General features: G+C 41.5%; 1 protein-coding gene across 14 annotated transcripts in view; it reads right to left on the bottom strand.

The window, feature by feature from the left end:
• fnbp1b (formin binding protein 1b) overlaps positions 1 to 19,969 on the bottom strand; it is a 61,080-nt gene that overhangs the window by 24,736 nt on the left and 16,375 nt on the right. For 3 of the 14 annotated variants that reach the window (XM_067575055.1, XM_067575057.1, XM_067575051.1), the window contains exons 1-6: positions 17,596 to 18,002; positions 15,763 to 15,878; positions 11,265 to 11,321; positions 11,035 to 11,182; positions 3,294 to 3,356; positions 879 to 983 (exon numbers count right to left, since the gene is read on the bottom strand). In XM_067575055.1, the coding sequence (XP_067431156.1) occupies positions 879 to 983; positions 3,294 to 3,356; positions 11,035 to 11,182; positions 11,265 to 11,321; positions 15,763 to 15,878; positions 17,596 to 17,685 (579 nt within the window). In that variant the 5' untranslated portion in view covers positions 17,686 to 18,002. Of the gene's footprint in view, positions 1 to 878; positions 984 to 3,293; positions 3,357 to 11,034; positions 11,183 to 11,264; positions 11,322 to 15,762; positions 15,879 to 16,669; positions 16,820 to 17,595; positions 18,005 to 19,969 lie in introns of those variants that run through there. The other 11 variants (XM_067575058.1, XM_067575059.1, XM_067575056.1 and 8 more) reach the window with 9 other exon arrangements.

Raw genomic sequence — 19,969 nt, 5'->3', positions numbered from 1 at the left:
TTTTATGCTTCGATAAATGCATTAACTGTAATCACAGACAACGCAGCTCTTGTTTGAGTGACTGGTTTCTTGAGCTGCTGTGCCGGGTCTTTCCAGTCGAGTTCAGTGTGAGCTCTTTTTGGCTGGACGTCCAGAGTGCAGAAAGGCTCTTTATTCCGGCCTGTATTTGCATAATAATCGGGTCTGAACTGTGTCAACTCTGAGCCTGAGCTCTGCTCTGCGACAGCTGATGATGCAGCGGATGGAGCACGCGCTGCTGACCCATGATGCCTTGCGGGGCGTGGGAGCCTTGTGGGTTAAAAAACGGGGCTGAGATTTTCAAGGCTCTTTTAATTGGTTATGACAACAGGAAATTACATCAGCTAAAAAAAATCCCAGGAGGATCTGGTGCTACAAGTTCTGAGAATGTGAAGATGACTGCCTGCTATCGTCAGACATGCTGATTTCATTCAGACGGATCAGTCACAGAAACCTTTATATGAAGATTTGTCATTATGAAAAAGATAAAGCAAAGCCCACACACATAAACATAAACACATTGCCGTGGACACACAGTCCTCTCTGTTGCTAAGGCCCATTTGGTGGCTGCGCTACGGTGATAATGAGGACTCGGTGCTGCCATCAGCTTTGATTAGCAGCAGATCACTGTGCAGCTGAGACAATGCCAGCTTTTACACAGCATAAGACACACGGTCACTCGATCTCTTCGCTGTCTGTCGGGCTCGGTGGAATGAGAAGTCAAAAGCTGGGGGAGGGGGTAAAAGAAAATGGCGAGGGTGCTAGGTGGGCAGATGGGTGAAAGGAAAAGCCAGGCAATCTAGAGAAAGGGTACAAGACGAGCTCGTGTGATTGGCGGTGGCGTGATGGATGACACATACCTTTTCCACATCAGCTTTAGTCACGTTAATGTCAGCGTCCATCTTCTCAAAGTATTGCTGTGCTCTGTCTGCTTCTTTACAGTCCCTCTCAAACTTTCTTTTACACTGGAAAAAGAAAACAAAGAAAGAAATACAAATTGCATTTCTAGCCATGAGCTGTAGCAGGAAACACTAAAAAACATTGACCTTTTTAAAAAGCATAATAACGGACGTCATAACATCTACGTATGCGTCATATACATTTCAGGCCCGGCGCCGTGCGCGACAAGAGGTCAGTGTGTGTCACTGACACGGCCGCCGGGGAGGGGTGGGGGGGTGGGGGGTCTGTCAAAATCTGCAGGCTGCAGATTAAATAAATGTTCATAGTGGTCATTTGTGTACAGAAAAACAAGCATTCATCCAACCCCTCCTCCGACCCCTCCGGCCGAACAATCAGTGTTTGTTGGGCCGGCGCGCACTCTAAACTATCTGCCTCGCACACAATGGGATCATTGAACAGCGCAGAGAAGTTGAGGAGGACAAGGCATGGTTATGCATCCCTCTCACAGTTACAGTTATGCTTCCCCCCCTCTCCGTCAAAGGGGCCAGGCAGAGATAAGAAGTGGTGTTCTGTGCTATCTCTCCTTTTGCTCCTTGGCTAAAGCAAATAAAAAACTCCTGGATCCGCTCTTATCTGGCTTTTCAACAAAAACTTACATTATACAATGATGTGAAACAGCTAAAATCTGGTTTACTGTATAACTGCTGACTAAAACACATAAAACAAATGATACTTCAAATTCTGAGGGTGTGATCTCAAGATGTTTTTATTTATACCTCAGGCAGTATTTCATGATAATTAGCTCATTGAGAGTCTTCGCACATTCTTAACATTGTCAGCCTGGCATTCAGGGTGCGAATGACATACTGTACATACAATAACACCATTGTTAATGTTATAGCCTTATTTATAATGCATAATTCCTTCTTGATATAAGAGGCTGCCCTCTATATTTCATTCTATACTTATAAAGTCTGCTCTGTCTACATTTTGAGCAAAAGAAATGGCACGTTGTTGGAAGAACAGGAGGTCCCTCGGGGCTCTGTGTACAGAAATGTTCTTTTTTAGCACAGACAGACTGTTTGCAACCTCCTGCATGTGCTTCTTTGGTTTTTGGTGATGATGTATTACATATAACCCTCCTTAAATGTCTGTTGCAATGTGTGCTTTAGTATCATGTGGTGCTGATATTGAATGACTGTAAAGATTAGCACCAATCATTAAATAGGTCATCGTTGCATAGTTTTTTCCCCACAGGTTTTTATCTGATTATTCTGGACTTTTCTGTATTAGATGTATGATTTGAGGTAAATCTATCAACTGATATATCCAAAATAGAAGTACTGAAGGCTTGTTTATGGTGCTCTCTCTTATCTCTCACCTCCTCTTTTAACGAATAGCCATACAGAAACAATCGCTTTCATTGGTTGAAATGACACACGTCACTGACAGCAGATCGTATCAGGTGTGGCTCATTATTCATTTCTGTACCGGCTAAATAAAACCATAGGAAGTGGACTGGTCAGTGTTTGTACTCAGCCAAAGATTGTTTGCGAGTGAAAAGAACCGTCACTCTCTAACACCACTCTATAGCCGCAAAAGGACTCTCTGTGTTTTTTTTTTGCAGTTGAAAAGGATCAACAGATAAGCAACTTTTTCTCTTGAGAAATAATCTGGCTGATTGCATCATGTTAAAAGCAGGGGAGAATCACTCGGTTAGACTTTTATGAATATCACATCGATGTTTAGAGCTTGCAAACTTGATAATTATCATGCGCCGGGATCTGCGGTAATTGGAGCTCATCGAAAATACTCAACGCTGCTCATCTGCTTTTCAAGTTGTATCTACAGGTTGTGAATATCAATTAGGCTGGCCCTAAGAACTGCAGTCTTTCAAGCTTTTTAGCCAGACAAAAGGTGATTACAGATGCAAGTTTTTGTGGTTTATAACTTTAGTTACTTGCATATGATAAATGCTAAACCTTATTAGATGTTCAACAAGTAACCCCATCCCTAGTGATGACTTTATATTACTTTTAAACACTCTGTGACTACATACTAATGATTGTAATGTAAAAAAAAAAGGATTTGGGTTAGGTTTAGATTTATTGATTGATTTAGATTGAACAGATATCAACTTATTACCCTGTGTTACCTCTGTCAGATTTAATTTAGGGTGAATAAATGTTCATCTATTCAAAAATGTAACCTGCTAAAGTCATTTTTAGTGTTAGTGACAGTGAACTAAGTTACGTTTTGTTTACTATGTCCTACTTTTGTCTCTATCGATTTTGAGTCACTGTACCAACTGTGACCGGGCACGACAGCTACTGGGAAACCACACAGCGGTGCTGCACGTTAATGGGGTCACTCACCGATTCCAGCTGCTTCCACGAGCTCTCGATGTGCTGCTGTGCCTTACGCCCATCATGGAAGTGCTGTTGGAAAAGATGGGGGTGGGGGGGTGGGGGGGAAAGAGAAATATTATCAGACTATTCAAAAGCTTAAGGGATTTAAAAACAGGTGAACCTGACCTTGACATAGTGAGGATAGTAAATTAGAAGCAGCCATAGCATTAAACACTATGAATATTACTCACACTGTTACAGGAAAGTATTCATATGAAGTGAGAAAGTAGGGCAAATTCAAATAGATACTGTTGCTACATTAAAAATTATGACCACATAAACCACAGGCTTAGCTCTCAGAGATTTGTACAAGCTAGCAGATGGCTATAAGTCTATTTGATTAAAAAGCCACCAGATCATATCGCACTAATTCGACGTAGGTGCACCGACCGAGACAGTGTTACAATTTAAACACACATTAGGCACCGACTTGTGCTAAAAAACCCCACTGAATGAAGGCTTTATACTGATTCCAATAAAATAAAAAGGTCAAACATATTTTAGATCAAGTTACCATAGCAGTCAAAGGACAAGTGACAAGTGTGGTAAAGCAGAACAGACGTTTTTTTAATGAAGCCGTAAAGTCACATGGCGTGCGGCGAGCACGGTGCCAACAGTGAGGATTGTGTTGCTCGAAAAACATTCCTCTGTGCTCTCTGTACACATTGACGGTGCGTTGATTTTTTATAAATTCAGCGACATGAATAAAATCTGCACGGTTCATGAGCAGAGAAACCGAAGAGGGTGTTGCATGATAAATCTGTTCAATCAAAAAGGCGAACGAGCCACTTTTCATCTGGAAGACATGTTACAAGGAATAGAGAGGGATGAAGAGTTTTTTTTTAAATTAAATACACCCACATTTTGACTGTTGAGACAGTTTTATTTACAGTGTTTCCTCCTCTGTGGGCTTTAACGTTAGTTTGATAGGTTTATGTTGTTGGCTTGCCTCTGAACAAAGATTTCCATTTGATGTATGCTTCGGTACGGTTTATGAATGACCAGAGGGATAAAAAAAAAAAAAAAAGTAACATGACAGTTACAGCTGTTAGTTGAGATAGTAAAAAAGAACAAAGGTTGGACATGAAACGAGAAGCTTCCAGTAAACATGCCATGAGATAAAACGTGGAAGTGCACGAGAGGCCAGATATTGTAATCTAGGGGGGGGGAGAGACGGATAGGTCTCGGTGGATTTTGGCACCGCCGAGTGTGGCATATTGTCCGTGGCTAGGTGGCAGCTGCTGGTCTGAACTCACACGGCCCATACGCTGTGTGTTTTTTTGTATGAGGCCTCACTTGGCCTATCTCGCTCCGGGGGGACCAGAGCGATTGGCCCGGAGGCGAGCACATCTTTCTACAGCTCTCTGTCGTGGATTACAGCCAGATCCCCTGGAAGTGCAAACATGCAGCACAAATTTTAAACATTTGTTTGTTTTAAAATGATATTATCATTGCTTGTAAAGCATACAGATGATTCCTCCGTTGTCTGAAATTCATCACAATCTGCTAAAGAATCTAAAATGAAAACGACATAAAGGCTTGACTGTTAATGAGGTATCCCTTGGTTACGCCAGACCGCGGAAGCTAGGGGCAGTAGCTGAGCTGAATATCGATGCTGCCATTCAGTGATGGACCCGGACTATTATAAAGAACAGAAAGCAGTTGCTTGTACTTCTCTGGCGTTTCAGCGCTTTAGAGCACAAGGAAGTCTTTAGTATTCTATGAAGCAAACATACGAGTAAGAGATGTGAAATTAAGACTGATGCAAGAGGCTAAAAGGTTAATCTCACCTGAATGGGACTGGATATGAGAGTAGTTAGTGAGAATGTGCGTCAGTTTACCTCACGTAGTCGCACTTCTCATTTTTTCCCAAAGTTTCTAGGGAAGCTGAGTAAAATAAGGAAGTGCTCCAGTGTTTCAGAGGAAGTATTTGAGCTCTAAAAGAAAATGGGACATTGTGGAGCAGTTGAAGTCCTGTCAAACCAAAACATAGTGTAGTCAAGCTTTTTTTGTTTGTTAAGACCTTGGCCTTCAAATTCCTGTTTGATAAGAAGCCATCGTTTCGATGATGAACTTTGAAAAATATGTCTTACAAAGTGATGATAAGATGCAGCGAAGATACAATAAAGCCTTTCCACAGACCGTGGCACCAGATTGGATGACATCATCGTTACTGTCGTGCATTTGTTCGGCCAAATATTTGTCTCCATAACAACATTTCTGAAAAATATTCAGCATCTTGTGGTGCATCAACAAAACATCCATCACCATCAAGATAAACAAACTCAGCTGACACTCTTCTCCTAACAGCGCCGTCGTGTTTGCTTGGACCAGACCGAAGCAAGACACATGAGATCATTCGCTTTCATTATTTGTAACTAACAGCCATCTGGGAGGCAGGTATAAATCCTGACACGCGCTCAGGCAGATGTTCTTCGGTGTCGGCCTCTCTGTGTTTCATTTCGGAGAGTGCAGAGACACTCTTCGCCCTCTTAGTCCATCCAGGCCTTTATGTTTAACACAAGTTGACATACTCTGTCTTTCTCCACCCTCTCAGCAGGAGCATGTGACTGTGAGCGCTGCCAGGGGGGCATCTGGCTACTTCAACAGGTCAGTGACCTGAAGATGCCACTCTCAAGTTACTCAGGCGTTTGAAAGACAGCGAGAGAGAGAGAGAGAGAAAAAAAAGGCTGAATTTAATGCATCGACGAATTCTTAAACTGGACTCCAAACTACATCAATATATCAACTGTAATAAAAGTAGGATTGGAAAAAAAAAAAGATTATTAGCCATCCAAGCACATCAGGGAAAACAGATCTAATATTTACTCGATAATGCCGAGCAAGCCTGCTCTCACTGCTGTGTCTCCGTTTTTCATAGACAAAGGAATTCTTCATTCCTCATGCAGTTATGCGCCACCTGGTACAAGACAGACCACAGGACTCCCTCAAGGTACCAAAACCCTTGAAACAAAGCCAAGACACATAAGAATGATGTGAGGTAACAGGCAGCTGTGACAGACGGCATCTTTCTCTGCATACACAAACACAAACATAACTATTATTACAAGCTCAACTTGTCCTCGCTCTCTCCAACAAAGTCTGCTACGAATCCGGCTGTCGTGATTGACGACCTGCTCACCAAGCACGGTGCATCTGACACATGTCGCTTGGCACCACATGACATGAGAAAGACCAGGCCTTATCTGACTAACTATATCAGCTCCTTGTACAGGATGTTGTCATCTCTCCTCTTGACTACTGTGCCCTCATGGCAGAGCTCCCAGCATGCACAGTAAAACCTCTGCAAATAGTCACCCAAAATGCAACATCACATCTGGTCTACAACCAGGCAAAAACAGCTCATGCAACTCTACTTTTCATTACTCTGCACTGGCATCCTGTTGCTGCTTGTATGAGATTCAAGTGACTAATGCTTGCCTACAGAGTAGCCACTCCTCTATGTCCCCCGGTGGAGTTGCCCAACTCGATTGGGTCAGCAGAATCTCTGTCTTTAAAAATCACTTCAAGTCCTCCCTCCTCCAATACTGTCTCACTTAATATGCTCTTCCTCCATCTCTCAATACTTCTAAGGCTTTCTCTCTCATGAAAAGAAAGACAAAATAAAGAATTTGAAGTTTTTCTGCTATGCACTTATATATCACTTCAGACACTTGCGAGCCTCGCGGCGCTTGTGTCAGGTGGAACGTGGGACTGAATGTCGAGGCACTTATTCTCAATGGCTTCTCCTTGATCTACCGTAGCTCGGATTGTACTTAATTTGTACGTCTCTTTGGACAAAAGCGTCTGCCGAATGAATAAATGTAAGTGCGTGTGTTCTGGTGTCTCCAGCATGAGCTACAGCAGCTACTATCTGCTGTCTCTCTTATCCCTTATCTATTTTCCAGTGTCATCCTTGTACCAGACTGAGCTGAGGTGAGACAGACATGTTCCCTCTTGAGTTGGCACACATACGTTCATAAACTATGTAATATGTTTTGAGCAAAACAAAAAAAAACAACGAGGTCTCTGCTCTGCTGAGGGAAAAAAAACTTTGCTCCAGCACTTGCACGCATCAGTTTATTTGTGCACGTGCGTGTACACATGTGCGTCTGTCCGCACCCACGAGCTCCGACTGATCTGTTAGTCATTCATTGATGTGACATGGTTCATAGGAATGTGCACCTGCAGTCCCTGTCAACACATATACTATAATCATTGGGTACTAGAAATAGCCATAAGTCAAACAAGATAGAGACTAGAGAGATGATAAAACCTCCCGAAAAGACCACTGAGACTTTTCTGCTCATGTTTAAACCATTAGGCGACTGTTCAGAAAGAGTATTACTGCAGGGGTCATTTATACTGAAGCCTGAGAGATGTGTATACAGCGACTATGGGAAGATCCGACCATCAATTCTCCCTTTTCAGCTTCCTATTTGTCTTTCCACTCAACGCCAAGAGGCATGTCAGGCCACTCCGGAGAGACACATTGTTCTTACACCGTGTTTGAATCTCTCTTCTCTACGTCCAAAGAGATAAATGAGGATAGTATCCTCTGCCAAAACCTACCTAAAGATGTTTTATAGTGCATTATGGGGGTTTTCGGCTGACTCTTCGGTAAACGGTTATGCTTATTTTCCCGGCCGTGTCAGCTGAATAAGATGTATTCTTTTTTTTTTCATGTTTGTTTTCTAGCTGGTTGAACATGTCAAACCGCAGCTGGATAAGATAGATAGAACTTCCCTCCGACACCAAAAGATATAATCATGTGGGTACGAGTGGATACATCAAAGCACACACAGCGCTAACCCGCAAGTGGACTCTGAATAACACATGTGGACACAGACGGTAAATATAGTACAGAGACATCTATGATTATTACAAGTGTTACGGTAAATGGGAAGTCTCAGAAGGTCTCGCTGAGTATTTACGGGTCTTTATGAGTCCTCATTAGAGAGGACACCTAAGCCCTGTGATCGGAGGCCTGGTGAGGATAGAAGTATGCTGACCGAACACCTTAATATGATTCCTCAGCACATTCACAGTCCGGTGAGACTTAGAGCTCATCATCCCATATTAACCCTGCCAGCTCTTCACCATTGCCTATTATGCTATTGGGCAATAAACAAGCAAGTAAATGAGAGGGTATCTTTTTATTTCCTCTTGTGCCTTTATAATTTAAGATATGTTTGCATAACACATCAAATCCAGTAGCCTGGACTATAAAAATTTGTAAAAGCAAAGTATATCTGCTTTCTTAAAATCCTTTAAGACAACATTCTTGGCCTCACCTCCTATGTCACCTCAAGCTGAGCTTAGCAAGAGGTTCACTCAGGGAAACAGCAGAAAAAAAGGGACTTGAGGTCAGTTACAAAACAACCCCACATGAGAAACTAATGAGGTATTATTGTTTTTTTCTCCTTCTGGGTCTGTAGTGTGGGGTTTTACCTGTCTAGTAAAGCTCCTAATAAAGCCAGGAGGGGCCAGGACCTGACCCTCCTCTAATCCCACTGTCTGGGTCTGTCTGCACAACTTTGTCTGACATGGAGACAAATCAAAAGCAACAACAGAAAGAACACTGAGTGGTGCTTAAATATTCATGCGAATGAAACCTGAGAAAAGAATGACACAATGCCGGGTAACACTTCTTCTCTAATAGCGTTACAGACCGTTCTGGGTTGCGTTTTTCTCAGAGGCAGTTCCAACACTTGTCAAACAGTGTCATTCTCCATCATTCATGCGTCTGTTGAGGCCACAAGTGTATCTTTGAATCAAAACAATAAGAGCATTAATGTGTCATTTGCCCAAACGACGACCTCGTTCTGAATACGACTGAGAAACTCTTTGCTCAATGCCTCCCGATGGAACCATCCTCTGTTCACAAAAGATAACTGTGAGTTATGGGGTCATGCTATAAAGGGAAAATCCCTCGCACTGTCTGGCTAACTGAAAGAAAAAAAAAAACATTATGGGCTTTTAAAGTCAAGACAGACACATGAGAAACTATTCACAATATCATCTACGAAAATAAAGACGCAGAACTGTGAAAACAAAGTTATTGAAGGAGACATTATTGGGAGATAATGAGAAAGACAGAAGGGCCGAGTGGACCGAAAAACATTTTCAAAGAAATCTGAGTAAAAGAAGAAGAGTTTGACTGGATGAAGTGAGGAGAAATGAAGAGGAAGAGGGTGTCAGAGTGACATCCTGCAGTCTACGAGCAGCAGGGGTCCTAAAATCTGGACACTAGACAGAGGCCGTTGCTATGCCAAGCCAAACCGAACCAGGCTAAACTAAAGCCAAAAGAGCAAAAAAACTGGCCAAAACAGGGGGGGCGGTTGATTCCCCTTTGGAAATCCCCTCACTCTCCTCTGTCTGCTGCAACTCAAACAGAGCTTCAAGTCAAAACTGGTTGTTAAATGTAACCAAGGATAGGTTCACAATTTTTCAAGTCCATTCTAAAACAAAAATCAGGTGCCTGAACAAACATTGATACATGTTATTCTTGCTGTAATCTTTCCCTCTGTTCATATTAACCATTAGAAGATCTACTTACAAATCCCCTTGCAATGTAAGTGACGCAGGACAAAATCCGCAGTCCTGCTTTTGAGAAACAATGCATTTAAAAGTTTATCTGGAGATAATATGAAGCTTTAGTCATCAGTTTGTCGAATGAAGTGAATATTTTCCACAGTAAAAAAATTCTGTCTTTGTGTCTCGGCGGACGGTGTTTTCCTGTTCAGTTACATGGAAGGATCATAACAAAAAGAGGGAATTTGGCACTAAAAAAACACTCTATTTGACTAGTTTGAACAGCTGAAGCTCCATATTAGCTTCAAATAAACTTTTAAATACATTTTTGCACAGAAGGAGGGCTGTGGATTCTGTCCCCGGTACTTACAGTGAAAGTGCGTTATGAAGAGATCTTCTAATGATTACAGCAAGAAAAAAAAAACTGTTTCAATGCTCATTTGGGCATCTGACTGTGCAAAGACAGACTTTTAAACCACATCTTTTAAGGTGGAGTATCAGAGGCAGCGACACTGATGTCACTGGTTGTGCACATGAGCATATACTCTAAAAAAAGGTCACTGTGCTTTCGAGCAGCCCTCTGGTTTTGGTTTTCCACTCCAGTTCTCTCAGCTGGCCTTCCGGGACAATGAGAGAGTCTATGACAGCTTTTTTTTTTTTCAGAAAGTACTTTTATCCAGCTGGGTAGCTTTCTCTCTGCTCCTCCACCAAACTCTATGGATTTAAATGGGCACCACACTGTTACCTATGAATCATGCTCTGCAGGTCCGTCGCTCTACCAAATCAATTCATGAGTGACTTCAACTTTTTAAGAATAGTGTGTGGTGCACCAGTCTTTTGTACGTTGGTTTAAAAGAGAGAAATGAATTTGTAATGATAGAGAGACTGTGACTTTGTTCCACAAAAAGGACTCAGTCAGTCACGTTCTGCACTTCTGGCGAGCCTTTGGGTGTATCTATATTTACTCTGCGATGACCTCAGTTCATGGAGAACAGAATATGCTCAGGGAATGGACTACTTAATTTCGTGTAGGCCAGTGTGTCTGTTTCCCCTTACAAAACCCATGTGTGAAGAAAATGTTCACTGGCACGGGAAGACTGAGAAGATGATGTGGACGAAGTTCGGATAAAAAACTGGCAATAGTGCATGGGATCAATTTTAAAAGACGTCTCACCGATTTCCTCTCGGTCTTGATCTCCTGCAAGTAGCGTGAAAGCTCGGCGATGATTTGGGACGTCAAGTTCTCCGCGATGACCTCGTGTTGACCCGCATAGTCGTTTAACTCATTAAGCGTCGTCAGGAAGGCTCGACAGAAGGTGTACCTGGTGAGATTACAGGAAGTGATGTCAGAGGAAAGAGGTAATTCTGCTCGGATACAGCTTGAAAAAAGTTCCTTTGACTTACTTGCTCTCTTCTTCTTCTCGTGAGTTCTTCTTGGGTTGATATTTCTTTGATAAATTCCTGTGGGGATGAAGAGTTCAGCGTTGTCAGACATTGTCAGTATCTTTACAAAAAGAGCACAGTCTGCAAATGGGTAGTGCATCATTCCCATTATATTTTCCTGACACTGCCCTTATGGATCTGCAAAAGGATCATCCAGTACACCAGACAATCCAGCAGAGTGCTTTCTACTACATCCCCTTCCTTCTCTTCAGGTTGTAAATCATTGCCCCAGGAGTATGCATGCGAAAGCGGTCACCAGAAACAAGCATGCTTTTATTATGCACCGATTGCCCTTGTATTGACTCCGGCTGCAGGTTAGTGGCACGAGACGAGTGCAGAAGAAGAAGATGTATATTAGCTAGAGCTGTGCTAGCTGTAGGTGAAGGGATAATGTCGGGAACAGGCTACAAATAACAACCTTTATTGCAGTTACAGCTATGTCTTTCAGTGTCCTTCTGTTCAACCTAGCGACTGCCGTGTTGTTTGACAGGCTACAGTACATCATGTCACATTTGTTTCATCATGATTGTGTGACACACTCATCACCCATCTGTGCCCGTTGCTCACTTTGACGACTACTCTGTCAGCGAAACATAATAACATACGCTGTGTTCTGATGGGTTTGGGTGCGCCTTGTGTGCTCAAGTCTTCAGGATCCTTTGTCAAATTAAAGAGAAGCTGTTGTTAAGCTAAAAATGAACAATCAAGCGGTGAACATACACGCAAACAGACCGGCACAAACAAGCCGAGCCGTTTATTTTTTGACTGAGACACACAGTATGCCGAAGCTGTGAATAATACTGAGTCTTATTGCAATATTCCAATACAAAATCATGATTGTGTGTTTATGTATGACAAGTCAGTTCACTGCTTGTTAGAAATGTAGGTTGCAACAGATTCTACAATAAACCTCATGACAATCTGTAACAATTAGAGCTGCAATGATTAGTCTATTGACAGAAAATTAATCACCAATGATTCTGATCATCGATTTATTGTTTTTTTACAAAAACATTTACAAACTCTCAGCTTCTCAAATGTGGTCATTTTCTGTTTTTTTACTCTGTTATTACAGTAAACAGAATATCTTTGGGTTGTAGACTTGTAGACTGTAGCAAATCGCCCTAGCAACAATTATTAGTACATGATTAAATCACAGTACTATTTATTACGATTGTAAGTCGATGCCGATTGCTTTGAAAGAGCTTATAACAGACAGGTGTGGTCGCCCTGGTTGTGAGATTATAGCACTTCATTTGCTCATGGAATCTAAATGCCTTCGCTTGTACTGTACATGTTGTAAAGGCACATGCTGAAATAAATAATTCATGTGTTCCAAAAAAAAAAAAAAAAAAATAATACATGTAATGTGTGTCTGCACTACATCCAGCTCACTCTGCCCACATCCCCCCCACACCTCTCCTCCCTAGTGGTGTTTGCACTGTTGCTAGGCAGATCTATCTATCTAGCTCTCTCCACGTCCTTCTCACCCCTGCTCTAATTATAGTGCCACTCATTCATTCATTCATTCATTCATTCACTCACTCGCAGGCAGATATCACATGTCAGATTATATTAGCTCACTCGCTTTATTAACATATAAACATATTTAGGGTAGAGGCTTAATTAGGAGGATTAAAGGAGAGCTGTTAGGTGTATGTTTGTTTACGTGTGTCAGCGTTATGTCTGACTCCATGTCTGTAGTCTATATATAAATTGGATACAATAACCACAGCAAAGACAGACACGTTTTTTTTTCACCCTCACCCAGTCTCTTTTGTTAGCAGGACTTTATTCCCCCCTGTGTTATGGATTATGCCAGACTGGAATTTGGGGGAGGAGGAGGAGGAGGAGGAGGAGGAGGCATTAATGCATTGCCCTGCAATGACTAGACTGAAGCATTGTGCATGTTTACACCGATGCAATAGAAGAGGATTATTGCTGGATTAGTGCAGCGTGTGGTTAGTATGGTGCTCGAAATGGTACAAAGTAGTGTAATAGACATAGATGATATTCATTTGTGAATGTGAGTTATTTGATATTGTATAAAAAAAAGGGCTGAAACTAATGTTATTGATGAATCTGCAGGTTATTTTCTAGACTAATCAATGAATCTGCATCGTTTGGCCTATAAAATGAGTGAAAAATGTCTATTGCACAAGATCAAGAATAAGCAGCAAATCCTCACAAATGACGAGCTGGAACGGGGAAATGGGTAACGCTTTATCGATCATGAAAATAGTTGCAGATTATTTTTCTGTCAATCAACTCATTGATTAATTGACTAAGCATTGCAGCCCTTTTAACTGATTCTTCTAAACGCTGAGCCTCAATTAGTTCAGTAGTTTAGTTTGAGTAGTTCAGTCTTTTAGCCTTTGTCACTGCAGACATTTAAACTTGTCATAGCAGGAAAAGCAGTGTTAATAATAACATTAACAGTCTATTAAGTCTCCCAGTACGCTAGAATTAACAATAACAGAGTTGTGAAACTTGCACAGTTATATAGAATGAACCCGTCATTAATGTTATTAATTGCACCTATGCGTCTCCTGTTATAACACGTCAAAACATCTGATGTGAAACAGCCTATCACCGCTAAACGGAAAAGACGAGACGCAAAAAATACCTTCCCGACAACGCAGACGAGGGAAAAGAAGACTACAGCAGATCAAAGCCGATTCCATTAGTTTATTAGATCTAACAGCCCTGTGTTTCTTTTAGTTTGAGCGTGCCTGTTAGATTAAACCTGATTTCATGAGCTAAGTTGATTACAAAGGATAATTAGTCCTGAGGTATGGCCAAGTAGCACCACAACAAAGAAGCACAGTGTGTTAAAAACACAGGAAAACCCTATGACTCATGACTATCCCGTCTAAAACGTCCCAATTTCCTCATTTCAGTCTCTTCTGACAAGTGTGCCAACAAGCGCATGCGTTTGTGTGTGTGTGTGTGTGTGTGACAACAGGCCCCCTCTGTATAGGCACATTAACTGAAAACATCCACACCATCTGTGAAGCCTGAAGTTCAATAAAAGCCAACCTGCCACGACAAGATGAGTCTATCCCTGTTCTTTTTGCCAAACATACTGTAGACAGCTGCTGACTAATTGCATTATGGGATATCATATGTGTTCCAATGCAAGGGCAAATCTGTGCACATGCTTTTAGTCCACAATGTAAATGATGTTATAAAAAAAAAAAAGCTCATTTGAATTTAAGAGAAGGTACTTTGGATAAGTTTAACAGTTATCCAGAGGTCATAAAGCAAATTTAAGAACAATGGTGACAGAGGTTTGAGCTCTCTTCATGCAGATATTTTGGCATTTTTTTAGAAAGAGAAGGATAAAGAGCGAGCTCAGTGAATTTGGAATATATCAAAAACTCATTTTTTTTTAGATATGGGTCAGTCTTTGCATGTAAAAAGTTAATTGGTGAAGGGATATGTGGGTAATGCTTGCATGTAAACAAACAGCTAGTCCCATTATCTCAAGCTGACTTAATTCTCAAAAAGAGGAGTGGTTAGGTTTGTAAAGATCTGTTTGGAAAGGGGGGGGGTTGCTGTGCAAATACTGGATTGGTATTGGCTTGTCACTATGAAAATGGGGGGTTGGGGTCCATACTTAGAGCATTAGCCATATTGCCAGGCCTCTTTAACGATGAGGATTGTGGATTTGAGGGGGTGGGGGGGTGGGGGGGGTGACTCCTACTGTGTTTGGGATGCAGTAGGGCCTTAGGAGATGGATCCTCTCAGTACAGGACTGCTCATGCTCACATCACTGCCTTTTAAAAATCAGTGAACGCATCATAACAGAGTGAGTGTATGTGCAGGGAGAATTGGACGGGGAGGGGTGGAGGGGGAGGGGGGTGTGTAGCTGACACTAGTGGTTAGAGGAAAAAAAACACAAATCTGGGTCAGACCTGGGGTTGATAATGCTGATACCTACAAGTCTCTATGGAAACACAAGCTCCACCCCATCCCCCCCCCCGCAACCTGACTTCCTTTTGCCTGAAGCAGGAGCCAGCAACAACAGACAGCCATGCATGAGAGAGCCACAGAAAGGCTCTTTAGACTCTTCAAATAGGAGATGGATCAGACATCCTCTTTAGTACTTCTTATATATCTCTAGATTTGCATGAAAAATGGTGAAAAAACAACACTGTTGCTATGAAAACATGGTGATCCTCTGATTATTAATATAAAACTAATGTACTACTTCCCAAATGGGACTTCCTGTTTCAGTTTCCCTCTCTACAGCAGGGTCACAGGTCGGGGTCGGCTACATAATGAGCCAGTTGGGATTCAGTCTCTTGTTTCAAGGACACTTCGGTAGGTCAAGTCCTGTTGTAGAGGGGGGGCGGGGTTCTTTATCTAAGCCATCTGGATGAGAAACATTCACCCCGATGGCTGATTACCGCATTTCAACCCCAAATATGGATCGTGAGTCGGCTCAGGTACTCACCTAATTTGTTTTGCATAGTTGGTTTCGATCTCTGACCTCTCCTTGACAAATTTGGTGTACTTCTCCACGAATTCGATCCCCCACTGTGTATGCTTCTCCAAGTTGTCAAACTGATCCTGCAGAAAAGAAGAAAAAGTAATGATTAAACACTTCAAATGATCTATCATTATCTATTATGCAGAAAAAAAGAGAGAAGTCGAGCGTAATGAAAAGACCAATTAGCGTTTAATAAATCGAGTTTACTCATGTTTACATCAAATATCGCCAAGTCTTTGTATTGAAGCATAGCTGACACTGATCATTACTCATCTTGTCTTGTTGACGTTCAACTTCTACTTCAGTATTGAGCCTCATTTACTGCACCAATATTTTCCATCTGGCTCCCCTAAACCAAAGTTATTGGGCAGATATGTGTCTGTAAATGTGTTGGCACTACTACTCTTTTGCTACAATTCATACTTCAAAGGTGGAGTGCCTGGCCTATGATGGAGAATGTCCTCCCGGGATATGCCATAATTTGAAGTATTCTGCTATCAAAACACATTCAGTATCATCTTAAAGTGACGTCTTCCACAGAAGGTAAGTGTGGTTCATTGCAAAAAAAAAAAAAAAAAACAACAGGCACTAACAGCCTACACTACTGATAACCAAATACAGCTGTTCAAGCTGAACTCATTATTCATGATTCGTTCGTGACTTGTGAGGAAAAAAATGAGCTTTGAGTTGGCTGAGGTCACCTCTTGAAATCCATCAGTCCGGAAAGGAGAGCATTTCAACCTGGATATCAAACATATACTGCAGCTACTATGTGCTAACGATCATATCGCTACTTCCTAATGATGCTCTTACGAGAGTATTGCTATGATTTGAAAGCTGAACCAAAAAAAACCCCCAAACAAAAAACGACCTTGGTGTGGCTCCAACAGTCCCCCATCCTGTCTTCTACCATTACTGGAGTCTTCCTGGTCTTCCTGATAATACGTCTTCTAGCGCGACACACTGAGCGTGTGAAGTGTCACCATGTTAAAGTTCCTCTGTTTCTCTGAGCGAGCCATGCAATGATGTGTCTTGTATAGCTGCTTTTTTACCATCTCTGCACTTAGAGCATATCAGAGACACAGGAAGCGGTTGTGGTGATGAAAACTTTAAGGGCTTTCACACTACTTTCAGCACTTTGAGATATGTTCAAGGTGTTACTGACTTCTTTAATAGAATTACAGCATCCTGATAATTCACCGTAATATACTAATGTCCCTTTACTGAAGCTACATCATATTGAAGTAGTATGATAAAAAAATCTTTTAAACACCTTTTGATACAGCTTTTACAGATGAAAGACTCCCGATTGAAGTACTCAAGGAAAACAATAGAGAGTGCTTGGAGTGAGAGGGACTTTCCAGACTGCATTGTTAGTCAGTTTCAATGAGCCGTCACTCATCAACGAGCCACTCGACAGAAGAATGACAAGATAAAACCGAACAATTAAGAGATTTTACTGAAGTCTCGTCACCTTGTTTTTCCCTTCTGTCTGTTTCTGTTTTCAGTTCCTCTTCCCTCAGACACCTTATCCACTGTTTTTTTTTTTTCTTCTTGCTTTTATGTAACGTGTTTCCTCTCCTCTTTAACGCTCAGGGGCATGCTCACTCTTCAACCTCATGTGCCAATTAAAGTAATCAAACAGCATTTTGCTCCCTTATTACAAAGCAGCAACAATTCAAGGAACAAAACAACAATCAGCAGGTCACTGCAGCCACATTGTGCACATAAACCCCCCCCCCTCCCCTCTCTCTCTCCCTAACACACACACACTCCCCCGCACATAACTCAGATTACCCTTTTTTGCAGGGGCACCATTTTATCCTGTTTGCCTCTTGTGTGGAATGTGGACCCTTTTGAAATATCCAAATCCAGAAAAATGTACATCCAACTTCCAACCAAAGCAGCACAACAAAAAAAAAGGCTGAGGTTAGGTCAGCAGAGGCATCCGCAAAACCATTTCCCAGGTATCCGAGCGGAGCGAGCGCTGATTGCTGAGAGCGTGCGCCCGGGTGTGTTTTTTGGGCTCTGTGTCCACCGACCCCACTCCCACACGATCACAAATACACTGCAGGGTTTGTAGCAAGTAATTCCCGATTGTCTGGAATGAGCAGGGATCCCGGAGAGCAAAGGGAGGAACCGATGCAGCGCCGGCTCACTCACTCACTCACGCACACACACACACACACACTCTGAATGTGAGGCCCCGGTGGCTGCCCACAGCAGTCAGGCTTAATGCTCCATCAGGCGTAAGGTGGAATAAGTGGGATGGGACAGGAGGATAGTGAGAGAGAGAGAGAGAGAGAGAGAGAGGAAAAACAGAGGGTGGGGGCTTGAGAGGAGATGAGAGAAGAGGCGGGATTATACAGGATGGGATTAAATTTTTTTGGGGGGTGGGGGCTAGTCTATGCCGCAGGCTGCATAAACACTGTGCCATATTTCTAAAATCTAATATGACATAAAAGAACAGCGTAAAGGTTACGACCCGCCGTAATGATGAATCATTCTGAGCTCATGGATCTTTGCTGATATCAGACGAGGGGTAAAATGGAAAATTCATCAACAAGGAGATTCCCCCGCTAGCAAGACAAAGAGCAAATTAATAAATTATCACTCTGAGTGAAGGAAATGTCAAAGGAAACAACACTTTATGTGAAAGTGTGTCACACATTAGCACGCTTATATGCATTACATCAACCTCCTGTGCGCAATTTATACATTTCTTCAATCATTTCACAAATAAAAATAGATCCAATGACGTGTGTCTGTGAGCAAAAGGGAAGTAAAGCAGCCAGATTATGTTGAAGACTGAAGGGAAAAGGAGAAAGGAGAGGATAACAACTACAAACTTTGGAATTAAACGATCAGTTGATTAATCAAATAGTCGACTGACAGACAAGTTTCCCCCCTCCTTCACTCAAAAATGTGTTTTGCTTCTTGTTACTTCTCTTGAAAGTCACTTCACTTCCCCGGGGTTTGGCACCTCGAGATTGTTTTCACACTCATCTGCTCAAAGTGGAAAGTTTCTCTGTGCTCACAGATAATCTTGAGTCTGAATCTCCTCTGCACACAAACACTGAGAATGAAGAGAAGTAAGAGATATCATGTGTCCGGCAGTTAATCTTTTTAAATGAAAGATATTTGCAGATTCATAGATGCTAGATTTTTTAATGAGGTAGAAGGTTTTAGATGCCAGTTTAAGAATTTCTAACCAGGTAATGGAACTTTTTTTTTTTTAATGGAAAAACCACATCAGACACGAAATATTAGTCAGAGCAGAGTATTTTTATGTGCCTTAAAATATGCCTGGAGGGGATCTTTGAGCAAGAATGCAAAAATGTACTGGTTCCAGCTTCTCAAATGTGAATATGTGTGGACTTTCTTAGTTGTCTATGATCATAAAACACAGTATCTTTGGGTTTTTGAACTGTCGGTCAGAAAAGAAAACAGACATTTTTCACATTTTTCTGACATTTTATTGACCGAATGATTAATTGTTAATTAAGAATCTGTAGAGTTTGTAAAAAAATGAGGGATTTAACAGAAATTAAATGCTGTCATGTAGCTCTCCAACATTTTTAGCAGTACGTCTGGCTACGATCTCGACTGTGAACACAATTATTTCAAAAAACACAAGACAAGAGGTGAAGACAAAACCATTTTTCCATTTCCCTGCTTTCATTTCTGTAGCTGTTTCCTTAGAAAAAGTGTAAAGATGCCAAAGATACACGTTACTATTCAAATATTTTCAGTAGGAAAAGATGAACTTCAAAAATCTGACCGATTGTTGGCAACAAGCTACAAAGCAGAGCCTGATCTGTTCAATACATAAAGATACTGTATGTTTGAGGTAATATAGAAACACAACAAATAAATTAAAGGTACTGTTATCAAAAACTTGTTCATGTTATGTGTTCATTAAACTGAATATCGTAATATTTTGGATTTTTTGAACTCTCACATATTGATTCTGGTATATTTTTTACTTGGGCTGCACTGCAAAAGGTTTGTCAATGATTCAACTGTCAATATCAGCTAGATCTGCCCTGGTTTTTGCTTTGGGTAAAATGAATCCTGGTTACTGAAGTTAGTGTGTAAACACTGTACACTAATAATACACTAACAGTGACTTCACTCATATTCAAAACTGCAAAAGGGTTTTTTTGTAAAA

This window comes from Thunnus thynnus, chromosome 19 (genome assembly GCF_963924715.1).
Source record: "Thunnus thynnus chromosome 19, fThuThy2.1, whole genome shotgun sequence".
Classification (NCBI taxonomy): Eukaryota; Metazoa; Chordata; class Actinopteri; order Scombriformes; family Scombridae; genus Thunnus; species Thunnus thynnus.
Note: the sequence above shows the minus strand (reverse complement) of the source record. Positions and strands in the feature narration are given on the sequence as shown.